At 45.5% G+C, this 13645-nt stretch overlaps 1 protein-coding gene across 1 annotated transcript; it reads right to left on the bottom strand.

The window, feature by feature from the left end:
- Positions 1-8903: 8903 nt before the first annotated feature.
- On the bottom strand, positions 8904-9737 carry LOC101525757 (centromere protein V-like protein 1). The gene has a single exon (XM_036497747.2). The coding sequence runs from the start codon at positions 9735-9737 to the stop codon at positions 8904-8906; it is 834 nt and encodes a 277-aa protein (XP_036353640.1).
- Positions 9738-13645: the final 3908 nt, after the last annotated feature.

Below are 13645 nucleotides of genomic sequence, written 5' to 3'. Positions count from 1 at the left end.
AAATTACAATGAAAAATGTGAAAGAGAGGGAGAAAAGGGAAGAGGGGACACACGCACACACATGCACACGGGGGGCGGAAGGAAGGAAGAGGAGGGAGAGCCTAGATGTTTGTTACTATTTTTTGCATTCTGAAAAGTTAGCATTTCTAGATTTGAAAATGTTTTGAAGGGCCTAGAGTTGTGGTGCAGCAAGTTAAGCTGCCATCTGTGACTCTGTCATCCTCTACAGAAAGTCAGTTGGAGCCTCAGCTGCTCTGCTTCGGATTCAACTCTCCGCTAAAGTCCCTGAGAGAGCAGCAGATGCTGGGTCATGTGCTTGCATCCCTGCCACCCATGCGGAAGACATGGCCTGGCCTAATGCTGGCCATTGCGACCATTTGGGAAGCTATCCAGCAGATGGATAACCCCTCTCTTTCTCTCTACATCTGTCTTTGCAGCTCTGCTTTTCCAATAAACAAATAAATGTGCTTGGAAAAAAAAAGAAAATGTGTATGAGTTTTTCTGGGCACAACTGTGCTTTTCAATAAACAATAGTCTGCTTACCAAAATGAAGTCAGATGCCACAGATGAAACACTTAGGAAAGTAGTCCTTCGTATGTCTTAAGTGTTGCACAGGAATCAGAGCGCAGAGGCTGAATCTTTCCCAAAAATGAAATATTTTGAGTGGTATTACATAACATTTGATATATCAATGGAGTACACATGGAGTTTCAATACACACAAATACATTGGATAATGTCCACAGTGTAAACATATCCATTTCCTCAAACATGTAACATTCCTTCATGCTGAAAACATTCAAAATTCTTACAGTTTATGAGAAATACACAGTACATGATTAATATTCAGTTACCCTGCTATTCAGTAGAACACCAGAACTTCTTACTCCTGTCTAACTATAGCTTATTACTCATTGGTCAATCTTGCCTTCATTTCCTTCCCCATACTGTCCCTAGCCTCTGGCAACTACTATTATACTCTCAATTTAACTAAGATCAACTTCTTTACATAAGTCACATATGTGTGAAATTATACAGTGTTCTTCTTTCTGTATTTTGGCTTGTTTCACTTTACCTTAAATATGATAACCTCCAGATCAATCCATGTTGTTGAAAATGACAAAATTCCAACCACTTAATAAAAATTATTTCTAGTTACACACACACACACACAAGCAGAGAGAGAGAGAGATTTTACATCCGTTCTTCTATTGCCCCACTGTCCAAAATAGCCATGGCTGAAGCCAGGAGGCAGGTACTTCATTCTGGTTTCCCAGGTGGGTGGCAGGAACTCAAGTACTTGAACCATACATCATTTTGCTTCCCAAGCACATTAACAGGGAACTGGTACAAAACAATCTAATATTGTGTTGCCTCAGTGATGCCTCACTCAGCTTTATTCTTCTTTGTTCAAGATTGTTCTGGCTGTTTAGAATCTTTTGGGTTTCCATATGAATTTAAGGGTTGTTCCTATTGGATTAGTGAAGAATGTTATGGATATTCTGAGGGTGCATTAATCTATGGATATATTAATAATATTAATTCTTCCAATCTGTGGACACAGGAGGTTATTCCATTTTTTTTCATGTGCCTTGTTATCTTTCTGGGTCTTCTTCGTCAGCTATAGCTGATGATTAAAAATAAAAATATATTATTTCAAATAAAGCAAGTTATATTAACAACAAAGATAAAATGGTCAAAACTAATTGCTTCCTAATGCTTTATGTGTTGCTGGTACCTATGCTCATGTTACTTACTTTTCTCTGTATCTGATTTGTGGAGATGTTATGCAGTGGTATCCAACTGCCCATCTCTTTTCAAGTATGTGGCTTCACATTGATAAATTGAAATAGGCCACAATAACACTATTTATTCCACGCCATGCGAAACAGGGCTTGATTGTTGTTTATATTGATTATCTAGACATAAAGAACTGATAACTGATATAAAATGTTAATAATGTGGATCATACTTCAACAACTGAAGATGAAGTGTGCTCATATACAAGTCAAGTTCCCCGGAGAGTTGTATAACTCGGAAAGAAAACACATGATGTACCAGCCTCTGACCCAAGAAGAGGATTCATTTTGGTGATGTTAACCTGACACATACAGAATCAGAATGTCACAGAGACGATGATAATGACAAATTGCCTGGAGACAAATTGCTGGTATCCAAGAAGAAAAAGAGCCAAATCTCAAATTCCAAGATTCAGTTTCTCTATCTTCAAAAATTAGGAAATGATGACTGAGTTCACCTTGGAATCTGGTGTACTAAGCTTGAAATGTCAGCAGGAAATTATTATTTCAGACTCAGAAAAAAAAACACTTAATAATGTGTTTTGTGGTTAGAGCCACTGCACTGTGAATGGAATAGCACACAGAATTGCAGAACTCCCCATACACACCAGATCATTGATCTGACCTTCCTGCACTGACCAGTAGATTCAAGAGTAATGGACAATGCAATGACATTAAAAGGTAAAATCGCCTGCTAACCACTAGCACACTCAAAAATTGGGGCTAGGAGGCATGCCTGGAAGGGCTACACCACAGCACCTGCAAGTGAGTGTCAGGGCAAGGATTGAGCCTAATCAGGCTGGACCACAGCACCCACCAGACAGACAGGAGAGAATCAGAACTGGAGGCATATTCTATAGGGAATTTGTGGGCTTACTTCTGTGGGACTGCAATACCCGCTGATGTGTCCAAGAGCCTGGGATGGTGATGGGCCAGGCTAAAGATCCAGGGCTTGGAGCTGTTTGGTAGGGGAACTTTGGGGACCCCTCTACTGGGCTTTAGCTCCCCATGGTGAGCATGAGAGCAGGCTAGGAGCAGGCAAGGCTGGCAAGACTGCAACATCTGCTGGCAGTGGAACCTGGGGCTGGGCCAGGCCGTCATAGGCAGCAGCACCCACAGGCACATGTAAGACTGAGGGCTAGGAACAGGCATGACAGGGGTCTCTATGGGAAATATTGGGGTTTCCCTGAATATGCTGCATTTCCAGCTAGTGAGCACAGAGTCAGGGCTGGGGGAGGGCCAGGTTGGACAAGGCTTTAGCACCCATTGGCATGCATATATGCAAGGTCTGGGGTTGCTGTTGCCTAGCCTGAGCTAGGTCATGGCCCTCATGGGTGCACACAAGAGCTAGAAAGGATGTGGGTCAGGACAGGCTCGGCTGTATACCCGCCTGCATGTGCAAAAACTGGGGCTGAAGATAGGCCTTGTGGGGATTGTTAAGGGTCTCCCTGAATATGCTGCAGCACCCACTGGTGAGGGCCAGGCCAGCTCACAGCATGCACAGGTTCACATGAGAGATGGGGTTGGGGGTGGGACTGACACACATCAGGCTCTTTAAGACAACATCAAATGACCATCTTCATCCCTGGGTGCTGATGTAGTTTGACAACAAGGAGCAGGCCCCCTTGCTACCCTCCTCTATGCCCTCACCCCATCACAGATATAGGAGAAAGAAAAAAAACAACAAGTGAAATATTTCACCCATCAAACCTTGACTCCGCCCATCCTAATCAGAGGCCCACATGAGCATGCATCCCTCTCAGCTATGTAATCAATATTGAAACTAAAATTAAAAATTTAAAAATAGGTCATAGGTTCTAGAAGCAGGAAGTGGGGAAGCAAGGAGAGGGGCGGACAGGAGATAATGACAGAGATGAGGGCCTGAGCCATTTCTGTGAGTGACAATACATATTACTATTTACTTTGAATTTATGTGCATAATCTATGCATATCCAACAATAATTTTCTACATGTATACCCACAGATATGTATTTGAGAATGTAAATGTGATAGTTGCAATGGCTTTTGTTGATTTTTAGGCAGTTTAATACATGAACATAGTAACAACTACATTTAGTAGGTGTTCAAGAATTTTCAAGGGTGTGATGTGTTGGCTCAGTGGCTAAATCCTCATCTTGCAAGTATCAGGATCCCATATAGGTTCCAGTTCATGTCCCAGCTGCTCTACTTCCCATCTAGCTCCCTACTTATGGTCTGGGAAAGCAGCAGAGGATGGCCCAATGCTTTGGAATCCTGCACCCGCATGGAAGACCTGAAAGAAGCTCCTGGCTCCTGGCTTCAGATCAACTCAGCTCCAGCTGTTGTAGTCACTTGGGGAGTGAATCAGCAGATGGGGTATCTTTCTGCCTGTCTCTCCTTCTCTCCATAAACCCAATCCACTTTTCCAACAAAAATAAATAAATCCCTAAAACATTCCATTAAACCCCTTTTTTGAGTAGTAAGTACTCTTTTCTCAAGTTTTTACTACTGGGAATGAATAAGGATACTTTAAATTATACACCGTTTTTAAATTTTTCAGTATTCTATTTTTTCACGAGACAGAGAGAGAACTATCTCTTCCCTCGAGCATTCATTCCAAGGCCAGACCAAGACAAATCCAGGAACCCAGAACTCCATGCAGGTTATAGGGATCCATGCACTTGAGCCATCATCTACTACCTCCCTGGAATCATTAGCAGGAAGCTGGATCAGAAACAGGATAGCAGGACTCCAACTGGCACTCCGGTACAGGATGTATATGTCCCAACTGGTGGCTTAATCTGTTGTGCCACTGCAACTACTATATATAATCTGTGAATAAGTCTGTGTGTTGTAACAGCCAATAGCAGTGATACTGTAAGGTCTGATATACAGTGGGTGTTCTTGGTTTATGAAAACACAGGATTTATCGAATAATGACATGCCAGGTGCTGTATTAAGCATTTGGGTTTCAAAAAGTTTTAAAAGAGGACCTTGATCTCAAAGAACCAACGGACGCGAGCAATGAAACAAATAGTTGACAGCCTCATATCAGACGGGTGCATCACATTCTTTCTGGCTTCTAAATTCTTACATATATGAATTCCACTCTATGAAATATTCTATTCCATTTTTCACCTGAATAACTTTTCTTTTTGCTGTGCCTCAGGTGATACGTTTCTTCCTTTGAAAAGGTATGGCTTTTGCCTATCTTGATACAAATTGTCAGGGTATCTTGAATTTCCCTATCACTGTAAATACATATCACGGTGTATTGCATTTCCTTGCTTTGCTGCTTTCCCAACAATCTGTGAGTTCCGTAGGAACTTCGACCAGATGTGTCTTGCTCATTTCCACTTGCTTCAGTACCTGGCATAGTAAGTTCACAGGATAGGATGAGAAGAAATTAGAAAGAATGCCTGCACATCAGCCTCTTACTCTTACGTCACAATTGAAGTTGAATGAACAGGCACAGCTGAAAGGTTGAAACTGACTGATGAAAAGTTAATTTTTATTCACATACCAGCTAATGCCAGGTTTCATTTATCTTAGAAACAAGAAAACTGAAAATAGAATCTGGGATGAGTAGTTTTATGAAAGAGTTCCCATTTCCTAAACGGAGATGCGCAGGAAGAGACAGGTATTCGGTGTATGCTTGGTGCTATTTGTTCTAGCTGTAAGTTCCAGGACGTTTATTATAGATGAAAGCATCTTACCAACCAGAGTGCCTTCCCAGAGACTGTGAGAATCCATCATGCACTTTGAATTTCTCGAGCCTGGGAGTAAAATTACCCAATAATGCGGGTTTACTTAAAATGTGCACTGGAAGGCAATATACTACCACTGGTTTCTATAGCATGAACTATAAGGACTAATCCAAGTCATTTGTTTTCGGTTTGTTTGTTGTAAATACTCTAGAGTTACTTAACTGTAAGTCCTGATAGCACAGAGCACCTAATTATTAAAAGATCTTTCACTCAATGTGATTATATAGCAGAAATGGTAAAAACAGCACTAATTCTTCTCCCTATTTCCTTACCACCTGGTCCCAGGGTGGACTGAAATGCCAAGGTTCTTGAAATACTTCCTCTGCTTGCTAACATGTCATATGCCTGGCTCAGGGCACAGAATCAGAGGTCTCTCTTGAACATGGTTGATTTTGTTAGGTTCCCAAGCATCTCATTCTAAAGAGGAGATAAAACTAGACCAACATTATCATCTTAACCATGTTCAGAATGAGGCCACTGCAGCTGAGGCCCAGAGATGTTCCAAGGATAGAGGACTCTTCTCTGTGCTCCCACATTAGTACCTGTTCTTTCCCTAATCAAGCTGTGTGATTGAAAGATGATTTTCTCTCTCATCTGCCAGATAGAAACGATAGCGACCCAGAATCTATGCTTTGTTCTTGCTCCATCATGGCCTGGAGAAACAACAGTGCTGGGAATTCAGGAGGTATACAATGAATTTAGGCTGGGGAAAGAAGAGGGCATGTGGTGGGGTGAGGTGAGTTTCTATATCAGATGACCCCCCCTTGACATCTTGGACAAATGTGGACAGAATATCTCTGGGAAGACAGAAAAGAAGCAGTGAACACTGATGAGTTCATTAGGAGGAGATCAGAGCATACAGCATCCTATAAACTTGTAACTTGTTCTTTTCCTGCCTTGTTGCTAGATTGTCCTAGGTGTCTCAAAAATTGGTGCCCAAGACAATGCACACGAACATATCTAAATCCCAGGTACAGATGTTTGGCCTAGAAACTGTGGACAGTCACATTCCATATCAAAGTGCCGGGACTCAAGTCCCTGCACTACTTCCGATTTTAGCTTCCTCCTGCTGTGCACTCTGGGAGGCAGTGAGTGATGGTTAAATCCTTGCATTCCTGCCACCCACATGGGAGATATGGATTAAGTTCCATACCCCTCACTGGTCTGGCCCAGCCCTAGCTGTTGTGGGCGTTTAGGGAATGAACTGGAAAAAATAAATCTGTCCCCAGTCCTCACCTCTCAAACAAATAAACAGTTATAAAAGTGCCTCAGCCCTAAAATTGAGTAAAATGATCACAACTGTTTTACCAATGTCTTGCTGATAACAACAATAATCATAGCAAGATTTTGAGCACCTACTGAGTGTAAACCACTATGCTGGGGTAGTAGAAACATTGACCTATTGATTTCTGACACCCACACAACAAAGATGAGGATGATTTTGTTAAAAAAAAAAATAAAATTAAAACAGATTTCTTATTCTTTATTTTCAGATACCATAGACATACTCAGCGACATCAGGCTCTAGCCTCAGCTGCCCTCTCCCCTCGCCAGCATGACAGTCCCCTTTGCACAGCATCACACTTGCAACTCTGTGGGACTCATACATTGTATGATGCATTTAAAGACTGTTATCTGAAACTCTTGAACACAGCTATTTTACAAATTCATAAATGATTGGCATATGGAATAGAAAAGCAAAAAAAAAAAAAAAATCAATATTCACCTTGACAGCAAAGAGCCTCTTAGGAAAAGAAAATATCAATACAGTCACCTTTCTTTATCCAGAAATACTGATGTGGTAGAGGCATCCTCCTGCTCTCTCTCTGGCCTTCCCTTCCTCCCTCTCCAGATTCCATCCATGCAAATGAATGAGATGTGGGTGTGATTGTAAGCACAACTTGTATTCCCTCATAGTGAGTAGCGTTCAGCCTTTCTGGGCCATATGCATCTGTTCATGTTCTCACGCTTTCTTTCCCATTTCTACCTCCATTCAATCCCTAAGTGGTGAAGGAGTGGTGGAAGTGATTCCAAAGAACCAAACGGGAAGTCTGACGAGGAGAGAGACAGATTGAGGAAATTATTTGTAAATCCCATCCCTGTAGTCAAGGGTGGAAGAGGATGGAAAACTGTGAGGTAGAATACAGGATGGCAGTCTTGTTGTGTGATGGCGCAGCCATGTTGTTTTTCAAGGATATATGGAAATACAAATCTCCATTAACAGAACCAGTTTAATTTGTGGAATAGGCAATCCAAGTTGAATGCATATCTTATGCACATTCAATGAAACACATATACAGAGGAGGGGTTAGACCGTAACAAAACGCATCCAGGGAAGGAATATCCAGAATCATCTACCAAAATAGTACAACACGGAGGACTTATATTTGTGTTTCACGCCTTTAAAATAGTGCCATAATAAAAAGCTGGGGACGCGGAAAGAGCTAAGCAACCTTTTCGAACACAGTGGTTAACAGAATGAAGATGCAAGTTTTCTAATTCTGTGCAGCCATTAAATGGTGGTAACGTTGATACGTGTCACTAGGCAGCAAGACACACCTACACTTCTACTAAAACTATGGGGGTCAAGAAATGGCGTAGACATTCATCTCGATTTTGTAATATACAACACAGAAATAAATTTTTACCATAGAGTATTTACTGATTACTGATCACGTCCAGCATGTACAGACAGGTATTGGAAAAGCCACAGACATCTTTCTCAAGGCAGTCTCCCCAAACCCCTTCCCAGAGGCAGTTTCTAGGAGCACAGCACAGGGGAACACTAACATTGTTGGCAGAGCAGAGCTGCGAGGAATGCCCTGAGAGCCAATTCTGGATACACTCCAGAACAACAGGGCTGAAGCGAGAGCGCCTCCCATATGGGAGAATACACGACCCCATCACTGCTGCAATCTAGACCAAGCAGTCCTGCGCCAGATCGCAAGCGTGCCCAGTGTCCCAGTCCCACAAGTCCAGAAAAGTCCAGGGCAGGGGGCGGCTTGTCAGTGCTTTGTGGGAATGGTATGAGCCAAATGAGAATCAGAGCACAGAAGATTCCGTTGATCTGGGGGCACAGCACCTGCTCACCGTCCATTCCTGGTACAGCAACACCCATGAGCTCCCGCGTGGTGACAGGAAGGTCTGCAGGCACTGCGGGCCAGGCTTGGTGGTCCTGCTTGGGGACAGGGCTGTAGCGCTCTGGCGCCTTCTCCACAGGGGCCATTCAGAGAGGGGCCTCTTCCCCAGCAAGCATTCGGTTTAGGCTGTGATGTGTCTGCTTCCACAAAGCCCACGGAGAGCCAGAGCGTTGCTCCCTTAAGGGGTGCCCAAGCAGGAACACAGAGCTTGGGCCTCAGTCACTGCCCCGCGTCGGGAGCAGCCCAAGCAGGCGTTACCCGCGGAGACGTGCCCCCTGGACTCAGCGGCTCGCTGGAAGCTGCCTCCCGCCAGGCGCCAGCTTCTGCAGGCTCGACGACCACGCTGCGCACGGTGCCCGCATCCAGGCAGTGCGGGGCCACGCCGTAGACGCGCGGGTCGGAGGCCACGGCGTGGAAGCTCTGCACGCCACACCTGCTGCAGAAGCTGTGCAGCGCCGGTGGCGCGCTGCACGCGTAGGTGACCATGCTATCGGCTCCCTGCAGCAGCGTGAAGCGCGCGGCGGGCACGAGGAAGTGGCGGTGCTGCTTCTTGGTGCACAACCTGCAGCCGCACTCCAGCACGCGCAGGTCGGCGGGCGCCCAGGCGGTGAAGCGCACGGCACCGCAGTGGCAGCCCCCGCTGTGGCACACCAGGCCCGGGAACTCGAAGGTGTCCAGCAGGAACTTGGCGGCGCCCTCGCAGCTGAGCCCGCGCCGCTTGCGGAACTCCTCCCAACGCTCCCGCTGCGTGCCCAGGTCCAGCTCTCCAGGCGCTGCAGCGGGGTCTTTGGGGAGCGCCTCCCGCGACCGCGCCCGTCGACCCCGCCGCCTCCGCCTCCGCCGCCGCCAGAACTTACGTCGCGACCTCCCGCGCCACCTGAGAACCGCATCCCGCGCTGTGCCCGCGGTTAGGCTCCCGTCCCCGACCTGCACTCGTGGGCACCGCGCGCCACCAGCGCCCATGACTGCGATGGCTGCCCACGAGGTTGGGGTCCGTCTCAGCCGCCGGCGTCGCCGCCGCTGAGTGGTCACTGGGTTCCTCGCTTTACCCATGGCGCCGGCAGCCTGCCCAGCGGGAGACTGTCACCCTCCTGGCTCCCGGAGTCTCTGTGAGCAGCGTTGGAGCCCTCACCCGCAGGATTGGACACTTGTTGAACGTGATGTCAAGAGACTGTTCCCGTGACCCTATCACAGCAGCCGTCGCTGCCCTTAGATTCTGCCCTAGCCTATCAGCCATCCGTCTCCTAAGAGTCACGTTCTGTTGTTCATTGAAAGCAGCATCCTAACCTCAAAATAGAGAAAAAAAGAAACTACTCCGGAGCTTTTGTTTTCATGTGGTAACAGGTGTGACAGTTCAAAGCGTTATTTTCTGCCATGGAACACACAGGCAGAGAGATATCTCAAACCTTACAGGGGTTGGGTCTATAGTGTGTGCGTAGTTGTATCAAAATCGGGGTGGCTAAGGTGATGGCCAATAGTAGTATGTTATTTTAGGGCCCCAGCCAATGAAACAGACTGGCAATCTCAATGCAACCCAAAGAGCCACCTACGGAATGTATCACGGACAACTATACAGAATCAATACTGTGTGCGTCCCTCTGCGCTGGGAACAGATAAGCAGCTGAAGTAGCCATGAATATGAAGCTGAAAGTTAGTTGAAGATTGTTGTAACAGATCATTGGATAGAGCAGAAGAAAGACCCTAGAAATGAGCATGGCGCCTTCACCCTAGGGTGTAATTGGCACCTGGGAAAACAGTTGGGAGTGTTCCAAAACTCGGAGTAATGCCCTCTACACACAGCCTGTATGTAGAGGTGCACAAACCCATCCAATTCTACATGCAGTCAATCTTAACATTTTCAGCTATGTGTGTATTTTTCATAAGCAGTTTTAAGTAAGACAACATAGATGTGTCATTTCATTTTGCAGTGTTTCAGCATTAGTGTCCTTGCAATAAAAACACCATTCCTGGTATTACCACAAATATCTTCCTAAACATCATCTAAATCTCAGCTTATATTTCAATTTCTCAAGTACTTCCTAAGTGAGTTCTATTAAAAATTCCCCTTCTTAAACACAAAATCTAATAAAAATTCATGAAATGTTGTCATCTTATTTTCATTCATGTAGAACCACTTCATCAACATTGTTTTGTGTCCCTGCTGTGTCCCCCGAAGGTGTAATGAATCTTTAATGATAGTTTGTTATAAATATAACTTATGAGAAGACAAAAGTTTGGTAAGACTGAGACTGACCATTGTTGATTTGTACCAACCCCTCGTGGACAAAGGAGCCAGGGATGTCTGTCACAGTATTCAGTGTGCAGCGCCTTCAGGATGGGGTGGGGCAGCCAGGGGGGCCCCAGCCGGAGCCCTCCTGAGGCCACACGCTCAGCCCCGCGGCTTGCTCTGCCCTCCTTGGGGGCTAGGGAGCCTGGCCTCTTGGACGACAGGTAAGCAGGACAAGGACAGGGGAGAGAAGGAAGGCAGTGGAAGGTTCCCTCTCAGATGCTGTAGGTGCTAATACTGGATCTAACCTTTCAGATCTCCATTTCTCCTCTGGGTCCGTTAGTTCCTCGGTAACACCCCCCCACCCCAAGTCTGTAATACTTTAATTGTACAAAACTCTTGTGACACTTCACGGCCTGTATTAGAACGTCTGTCTGCCTTTTAAACCCGTTGCAATAACTTTGCCGAAATATTAACACGTGAGTAAAACTTTTCTTACAAAAAAAAAAAAAGAACAATATCCTTTTATTAAACATGATTTTTCTGTTTCACCACACACTCCAGAAAAAAAGGAAATGGGGTTGGGAGTGGAGAAAAAAGGGACAGTGGTGGAGGACAGAAGGCTGGGAGTGGGGGCGGGGAGGGAGAACGAGAAAACAAAATAAAACAGGTAGGAAGAGCATCTCCCTACCCTTGGGGTGGTGGGGAGGGAAGTGAAGGGGCAGGGGAGGAGGGGGCCAGGAAGCTCTGTACAGGGGGGCGCTCCCAGCCCCCCCCCACACACCCCGGATATGTACAGTACAAACCCCAGATAATTACAACAGCCAAAGGGGAGAGGAAAGGAGGAGGCCAAAGAGGGAAAGGCCTGAGGTGGGGAAAGCAGAAGGGCATGGGGATAAAATTTCACATATTTACAACTTTTATGTAAGTATAAATTTGGCCCCGGCTGGGTGTATGAGTGTAGAGGGATGATACTGAAGGGGATGAGGGGTGGGCTGTCCATACAAAAGAAAGAGGGGAAGGGGTCTGGGAAAGTCTCCATACCAAACGCCAGGAGGGGGGAGGGGACGAGGCTGGGAAGGGGACAGCAGTCAGGGAAGAGGGGATGCCAAGGAGGGGCTTCTTCCCTCCCGTGGCCTGCCCACCCCAAACCCCAATCCATCCTACCTCCCCTGTCCCGCCAGAGAGCTATGTACAGAGAAACACCGAAAAATCGTGGAGCTGGCAGGAGGGAGAGAGGTGGAGGGAGATTGAGGGGGGAAGAGGGGGAGGATGAGGGAAGCCCAGCCCTGTCCTTACATCCCCCAGGGGACAGAGTCATGGAAGGGGAGCCCCCCAAATACCCCTCCTCCAACACAGGTCCCCCCACCCTGGGGGAGAGAGACATGGCTTTTCCTAGAGTAAGTTCCCCCCTCCCCCTGGGAGCAGAGACCAAGAGAGGGGAGGGGCGGGAGGGGCGGACGATGTATGTCAGTGCAGGGCAGATCAACAAGTCTGTCCTTCCAACATACACACCCTCCTAAACCCTACCCCATCACCCTCACCTCAATTCCACCCCCACCCAACACACTGGGGCAGGGCTGTTTTGTGATATCAATACATTATTCACATATTTCCTATGTATCTGACAGTCAGGTCTAAAGAGTTCATTGGGTTCAATAACACATTTTAACACATATGCTTCACAGATGACGTCAAATGCTCCATATGACATCACATCAGAGGCTTGTGATGTCCAGATGTCCTACTAGTAATTGGTACTCAATATTATCTCTTCATTAGTGGGGTGACTGCCAAATTTCCCCATTACAAAAGTACATTTTTCCTTTTTGTAATAAGTAAATAATACAAGGAGGTATTAATTTTAATATCATACTCCTTCACAACCTTTTGGTCAGTGATTTAAGGATATTTTGACCATCTTTGAATTAATTGTCTCCTTGTTAAGTTACAAAGTGATGGTTTCTAATTGTAAATCTATCTTTTTAAAAATTTATTTATTTTTATTGGAAAGGCAGATATACAGAGAGGAGGAGAGGCAGAGAGGAAGATCTTCCCCTCCGATGGTTCACTCCCCAAGTGGCCGCAACGACTGGAACTGAGCCAATCCAAAGCCAGGAGCCAGGGGCTTCCTCTGGGTCTCCCAAGTGGCTGCAGGGTCCCAAGGCTTTGGACCATCTTCAGCAGCTTTCCCAGACCATAAGCAGGGAACTGGATGGAAACTGGAGCAGCAGGGTCATGAACTGGCATGTTTTTCTGCTGTGGAAATACCCTTCTCTCCAAAGGGCTCTAATTTCTTTGCCACTGCATGGCATTTTGAACCATATCTAAGCACATCATGACTTACTTTTTATTGCATTTTTAATAGAAACAATTATAAACCTGCATGCAAATGTGGGAAATAACACAGATAAACTCTTCCACTGTTTACTCAGTTTTTTCTACTGGTAACATTTTGTAAATCCGTAGGACAACAACTAGGGTATTTTTATTGATAATATCCACTAATCTTATTTGAATCTTGGTTTCACACATACTCATCTGTTCATATGTGTGTGTGTACCTAGTTCTATGCTATTGTAATATATCACATGTATAGTTGCATGTCCAATAATTATTATCATTAATAACCGACACCAGAAATGTTTACAAAATTGTACATAAATGTTCTCAAACAATAGCTAATCGCTTGGGTTTGGTTTATCCACTCAGCATAATATTTTTCTTATCATTC

The sequence above is a fragment of the Ochotona princeps genome, chromosome X, assembly GCF_030435755.1.
Source record: "Ochotona princeps isolate mOchPri1 chromosome X, mOchPri1.hap1, whole genome shotgun sequence".
Classification (NCBI taxonomy): Eukaryota; Metazoa; Chordata; class Mammalia; order Lagomorpha; family Ochotonidae; genus Ochotona; species Ochotona princeps.
The sequence above is the reverse complement of the archived record's forward strand: the minus strand, read 5'-3'. Positions and strand labels throughout refer to the sequence as shown.